Below are 6,686 nucleotides of genomic sequence, written 5' to 3'. Positions count from 1 at the left end.
TCATTTAAAAAAATTATAATTGCTATGCATTTACCAAACTCGACATGAGTTTGTATTCCAAAATAATGGCGTAAAACCTATACTGGTTGACAAGAGAGTGAAGATAAATATTTTATAATTCAAGATGTATTTATTCTATCGAATATTCGAATATATTCGAATACTCCTATCGAATATTCGAATATCAATTATTGACAATTTTGACATCCCTACTGAAAATAAAAAAAACGTTGAATAGTTAGAGAATTCCCCAGAAAATAAATAATTATCTAGCCAAGTTAAAATTCTTTAATGCGTACGTTTTGCAAATGCAAAGAAAAATATTTGATGAAATATCAAATAAAAGATACTGACCCTTGATGTCCATCCAAATAACATATTATATAGAATTTCAATTTAAATTTGTGAAATCTGCATTCGTACAGGTGAAATTTCTCATTATAGGTGTCTTTTGGAATTATTTTGCACCAATATTGTGATTTCTTATATTTATATAACATTTTCTTATACCAGAGTGTCCGATGGGTTCTTATGGCCAAAATTGTTCCAAGGCATGCATAAAACCGAAGTTTGGCTGGCTCTGCTACTACACATGCGAATGTGATATTGATGAATGTGACATTGTAAAGGGATGTCTAAACGGTTATTAAATAACATTTATAAATGAAAATTTTAGGATATGTATGTATTTGTTTACAATATTCAAATGCATAAACATTTTCAAAAGTTTTATTGATTTTTTTCACCAATTATTAGTCCCATCTTCTCAAAATTATTTTTAAAGTTCATTTTAGGTTATAATTTTTTAACAGAGAGTGATTTCAGCACCTTGTTACCTGACAGTACAACCATCACACCAATATACGTGTCACCAGCATCAAGACAAGACCCGAAATTCCTTAATGATCAGTCAACTAAAACATCTCAAAATACACCGGCACTTCCGATGACAGAAAGTAACATGGTTATTGTGCTTACCATTTCTATAGCGTCGGGTGTTGTAGTCATATGGATTGTAGCATTTGCAATTTTTTGCTGCATTTCTCGAAAGAAAGTATCATTTTTTAATCACAAGACAGAAAGATCGGGACCTGATACGAACGATGTTGCTGCAAGGACTCACAGAAACCAAGAAGTTGACATTTACATGGAAATTGAAGAAACCCCAGATATTTCAAGAGAAGGAGATATTGATACTCCAGACGAGACCATGACGAGAACAAGTTATGATCAGTTATCTAAATCAGTATCAGACTCCTCTAAATATCATGAAATCGGTAAATATTACACTGATATTGAGAAATATAAGACATTTACATCTCACAAGGTTTTGCACAACCAGGTGAAATTAAAGCGTCACTTCTCATGGCACCATGCATTGGACACCTCAAGCGTATCAAGTTCCCCAAAGAAAGCCAACAGTTACATTGACATATGTGAAGACGATACTTATTTACAGGCTGTTTATGCTTTAAAAGATATTGTAGATTGTAGGAAATATATATATGCTAATATGTCTTCTTGCCATAACTTGAGCTTTAATTTAAATTCTAATGTAGACCAGTCTAGACCAAAACTTGCAGAATCATATGATGATTTTATAGCAATTCTTAATTAAAGGATAATTTGCAAAAAAGTCTGTGTTTTATTTTTGTCATTTACAAAAAATGCCTTTTTTCAGTTGAAATGATTTTTTGGTCGATATTTATTCTAGTTTGGAGCAGACGGATAAATAAAGTTACGAGTGATGTATAATAATATTTACAATTTGATTTAAGAAAATTTCAGCGCCTCAAAATGATCCTTAGGAAGCCGGGAGCTAAGTAAGCATATTTTAAAGTTTAAAATGACGCTAATGCATCGATAGATTTTGTCTATGCATAGAATTAAGGAATCACTGTCTAGTTAGTATACTTTGCCAGGGCATCAACGATCGTGCGAAGCATGGGATAATTTGCATAACGGGCGAAGTCCGTTATGCATAAATTATCCCATGTTTCCCACTATCATTTTATATCCCTGGCATACTATACTTACAAGACAGTGATTTCTTATATTTCCATTTCATTGTGAAATAAATTTGTAGATTTAGATTTTAAACATCTAGAAATAGACTAAAATTACAATATTTCGCTGTGTTGTTCTACTAAGCCAACTGTGAAACTGATTTGAAAACCATTTTCGTGTATACTCACGCGTAGAAATATACATGGAGAAACGTGCGTTAACGTGACGTCACAATGAGTCTGCAGCGACGTTAGTAAAATGCAACGATATAGGGCAGCGAGAAATTTAAATTTTGAGTATATTTTAGTTGCTCCCAAACATGTAAAATGTAAATATAAGGAATGTTTTTAAGTTTAGTTTGAATTATTGGTGTGTGAATCACACCGACTTGCACGTAGGCATAATTTTCATGAAGCAATAGCGCGCTTCATGAAAAATATGCCTACGTGACAAGTATGTGTGATTCACACACCAATAATTCATACAAAACTTAAAAACATTGGTTAAATATTACTCCCATGCCAATTTTAATAGTCCTCCCTCGACCACAGATATCAAACACAAAGGCAGCCGCAAGAGATTTACATGCACATTTGGCCTCCTTGGCATTCAGACACAGAGACAGATGCGCACGAGATTTGCGTGCATATTAGACCTTCTTAGCTCCTCACCTACATGTATCGACCTGCCTAAATATTTGCATTCCGGGAGATTTATCAAGAAATCAACTCTGCTTACTTGTAAAGAGTTATCACAGAGGGAAAAAATAGAAATGGAAATAGAATATCAACTGACAATGTCCATATCTTATCCAAAATATACAGTGGACCCTCATTTATCCGGACGCTTTGGTTCCTAGTAATTTGTCCGGATATGTGAAGCGTCCAGATATCTGAATTACCAGTTAAACAAAACAATATAACATTTAAAAATTCTGTTCCCATGAAAAGTCGTCCGGATACTGAAGCATCCGGATATCTGGCGTCCGGATATCTGAAGGTCCACTGTATATGTAATCCATCTACTCATAAGTTCCTATTTAGAAACCTGATTTATACCTCATGCTGACTCCTCCGTGGCACGTGATCCCACCTTTTATGTTTTTGCGTGTTTGCTCTGCTCCCATTTTGTATTGTTTTATGGACTTTGATATTGAATATTATCTCCATATCCTTCATTACTGGTTACGTTGCAAGGTTCATTAAAACTGTTTCCAACTCTACCTGAGAAGTTTTTATGCAACATAACTGATTTTTCAGTCCGAAACTAAAGAATTGAAGCAGACATGTTCCTCGGAGCAAAATATTTCAGTATTAAGGACTTCTGTCAAGTTTAATATACTGTTCAATAGAAATTATTTACATTGAATTAAGTTTTGTATTATGTTCTGGGTGGACTTGACATAAGCTTTCGCTAATATGGTTTATATTCAATGCTTACTAAGTCAATCTGCATCATTTCCGATAAAAAAGAAAACTACAAAAACAAACACAATTAATATTATTATCCTTCAGAATTATACAGTCAATCTGATTGGTTTAGAGCAGGTCACGTGCAGGGAGACAACTCGTGATGTCTCCCTCACGCGTAGGGTGACAACTGTTATCTCCCTTCAGATGACAATGAAATAGCGTAAGCGAGCATGCAGGGTTACAACTGTGTTGTCGCCCTTTGAATAAAACTACAGTGGTTTAAGCGAGATAACTTTTATTTATAAGTACAATGGCTAAAAATGCGGGATCGGTAAACAATAAATTCTAACGATGACGTCAAAGTTGTCTGTTGACATACTGTAGATTGGCAAATAATCACGATGGTTTAAATTTCGCTATGTTTGCGATTTATCTTTTTTCCGCGAAATTAAACCCATTGTGAATTCTATTGTTAGTTTTTACTCCACTACGGCACCTGATCCAACTTCTGATGTTTAACAGGTCCTGAAAAATGTTAGAGATGAAAACTTTAAAATGTCGGAAATGAAAAGTATATTTTTTTCAAAAAATTCCGGAAATGAAATGCAGCCACATGGACTTCCTAAAGTAGTTAAATTGTATTATGTTTCGCTACATGTTTGAGTGCAAGTGTGAAGGACATTATTTGTGTAAGATGTCTAATTTTTGCACGTATTTTGCCTTTAGAAGCATTATTCTATCAACGTTATCAAAAACACTCGCGCAATAATTAATAAGAATACAACATTTTAAGGATGGTTTTTTTTAATAAAATAAATAGAAATACATTTATAATTTTTTTTTTAAAACAATTTTTATAGCCGTAATTCTTAGCTTTGTTCATGTAGGTATCATGTCTGAAATACAAAATGCAACATTTGTTTTTCTTCCGGTTCACTTTACTCGAGTAATTCCGTATATATGAGCTAAAGTGTTTGTTTCATTGTTGATATGAAAAATCTGCTGAAACTATCGGGTATTTCTGTCCTAGTGTTCTTTAGCTACATCCATTGTACTTATACAGATGCACAAGAAATAAGTGGAAATTGCTCTGAAGGGTAAATAGAACTTTATGTATGTTGGTTTGTCTAGATTAAATGCTTATACTGTATTTTGTGTTTTTATATATTCTTTACAAAAACATTGAGTATATGTTGTATCTAACATGTATACTTGTCATAAACTTTTAGGTCTCAAACTTTGAACTGCTGTTATAATTTTTACTTGATCGAAGAGCAATGTAAACGTAAGTTTTACCTTCAAATGGATACCAGTAGTTTTTTGTTATAAATATATCTCATTAATAGCTTAAAATATATAATTTGATTGATGTTTTTGAAAATTCAAAGCTTGCAATGACGGTTACTTCGGAGATAATTGCAGTGTTAAATGTAAATATCCTGAATACGGGAAATCCTGTGGGCAAAGGTGTACCTGTCCATCTGAACAATGCAACCATGTTTATGGTTGTCAAGCAAGAGGTAAAAGAACTATATATTATGTAACTTTATTTATTAACAACTTAAAACCTAGGTCATAATTAACAAATCCTGTCTAACAAATGGATGAAAATAAAGATTAAATATTAACTTTTAGATTTATGTTATGAGTAAGTAATTTGGAAATGTAATACAAATAAAACAACTTGTAGATATAACGACTCCCGGATTTAACAAAATAACAACGTCACAACAAATTACATCAACGTCTCAACAAATTACATCAACATTTATAAACTCCAATGAGGAAACATCAGAGACACATATGGTACAAGCTGATACAGGACACGAGACAACTATTAAGTCGGAAATGGATCGACAGTTATCAACACAAACTGTTCGCATATCAGAAAATGATGTAAAAAATAATAATTCTGTGATAATTATCATTGGCACTATCATTGCCTCGTTTTTAGCAATTCTAACAGTTGTTCAGATATATGGTAAATGTAAACCGAAGGAGAAAAAACGAATATCAACTAACCAAAATGATCCCGAAACATACGAGGAAATAGAGGACGCCGCTATTCTCTTAAGTATCCGAAGTAATCGTTACCAAGACTCCAGGATGCAACAGACAAAATATGACGAATTAAAGGAAACAACGAAAAACGAATACTTATTTATAAAATGTGAAACACAAGATTTAACTAATGAGGAAAAACACGATGAACATATATCAGACACTGCTAATATATCTTCTGTATCTCAAGATCAGTTGAGTAAGTTATCAAAGGACTCAGACTCTCCAGAGAGAGATAAGGAGTCGTATTTAGAGCCAGTGGTTAACCCCACACCTCATCACTATACAGACGTCCTGGAGAATCCATATTTAGATGTAATACACAATAAAGCTGATGTTGATAACAGTCCTTCTCAAGATAATGTATTATCATTGCAGTATGACGATGTTCTACCAAACAGGACAGAAAAGTCTGTTAAATATGATAAAAGCAAAATGGTAGAGGATAATATTTCAGCTGAAAATTATCTAGATGTTATTAATATGGTTTAATTTGTTTAAAAAAATAAATGAAAATTAAACGTGTTTAATTTGTTAAAAATGAAAAGTTGGGAGGGGGATAACGAACAGTAATCGTGCTCAAAAGTCCAGTTAAACAATACTTACATTACGAAGAACAAAACCAGACCTCTTAAAAGCAACAAAGTTAGGACCAGGTGCCATGGAAGAGTAACCATCCTTTGGCGACCCGTAACATCGGCCATTGTAAGGTGTTTAAGCTTTCTCAGCACCCTGCCAAATGCCAGTCAGCTTACAGTGTTTCCATCCCGTGAAAATTCAGTTAGTCAAATTTTATCAGGACTACTCATGACATCCGTCCACATATAAAAAGGGGGGTGGGGACATCCTCAGCCCGCCGCTTGTATTTAAAAACCCTTGATAATTTACTTCACATCCTTGTAAATCATAACCAAGTTCCATTTCTCGTTTCAAATATTTCATTTAATAAAGACTTCAATGAAATATAACAAAACAGTCAGTACATCTATATGAGTCTAAGTCCTAGCTAAACATCTCTGGCCTAATAAAATACAGTGGATTGCGGTGTCCGTGTGGTGGAGAAATTATACGCTACTTTGTATTAAAGTTTACATTATTTTCATACCTAAGTCGCTAGTAATTTACAGCTATACAGTCAGTGATGTTGATGACGTAATGTGATCTGAGCGTTGTGTTGAAACTGGTGTTCGCTGCTCGTATATATGA

General features: G+C 33.4%; 2 protein-coding genes across 2 annotated transcripts; both read left to right on the top strand.

Annotated features, from left to right (window-relative positions):
* Positions 1–516: 516 nt before the first annotated feature.
* LOC134244985 (uncharacterized) lies at positions 517–1,618 on the top strand. Its single transcript, XM_062727233.1, has 2 exons — positions 517–642; positions 813–1,618. The coding sequence occupies exons 1-2, from the start codon at positions 522–524 to the stop codon at positions 1,616–1,618; spliced, it is 927 nt and encodes a 308-aa protein (XP_062583217.1). The 5' UTR covers positions 517–521.
* A 2,764-nt stretch (positions 1,619–4,382) lies between these two features.
* On the top strand, positions 4,383–5,995 carry LOC134244986 (uncharacterized). Its single transcript, XM_062727234.1, has 4 exons — positions 4,383–4,516; positions 4,649–4,704; positions 4,808–4,939; positions 5,110–5,995. The coding sequence occupies exons 1-4, from the start codon at positions 4,410–4,412 to the stop codon at positions 5,970–5,972; spliced, it is 1,158 nt and encodes a 385-aa protein (XP_062583218.1). The 5' UTR covers positions 4,383–4,409; the 3' UTR covers positions 5,973–5,995.
* The last annotated feature ends 691 nt before the right edge of the window (positions 5,996–6,686 follow it).

This window comes from Saccostrea cucullata, unplaced genomic scaffold (genome assembly GCF_032062105.1).
Source record: "Saccostrea cucullata isolate Sc308-1 unplaced genomic scaffold, CSIRO_AGI_Scuc_v1 ctg21040, whole genome shotgun sequence".
In the NCBI taxonomy this organism is placed as follows: Eukaryota; Metazoa; Mollusca; class Bivalvia; order Ostreida; family Ostreidae; genus Saccostrea; species Saccostrea cuccullata.
Note: the sequence above shows the minus strand (reverse complement) of the source record. Positions and strands in the feature narration are given on the sequence as shown.

Bases quoted from the DNA above. Each gene is read 5' to 3' on its own strand.
- LOC134244985 (XM_062727233.1), top strand. From the start codon at position 522: ATGGGTTCTTATGGCCAAAATTGTTCCAAGGCATGCATAAAACCGAAG. The intron at 643-812 runs GTTATTAAATAA...ATTTTTTAACAG, and splicing joins TGTAAAGGGATGTCTAAACG to AGAGTGATTTCAGCACCTTG.
- LOC134244986 (XM_062727234.1), top strand. From the start codon at position 4,410: ATGAAAAATCTGCTGAAACTATCGGGTATTTCTGTCCTAGTGTTCTTT. The intron at 4,517-4,648 runs GTAAATAGAACT...ATAAACTTTTAG, and splicing joins AGTGGAAATTGCTCTGAAGG to GTCTCAAACTTTGAACTGCT. The intron at 4,940-5,109 runs GTAAAAGAACTA...AACAACTTGTAG, and splicing joins TTATGGTTGTCAAGCAAGAG to ATATAACGACTCCCGGATTT.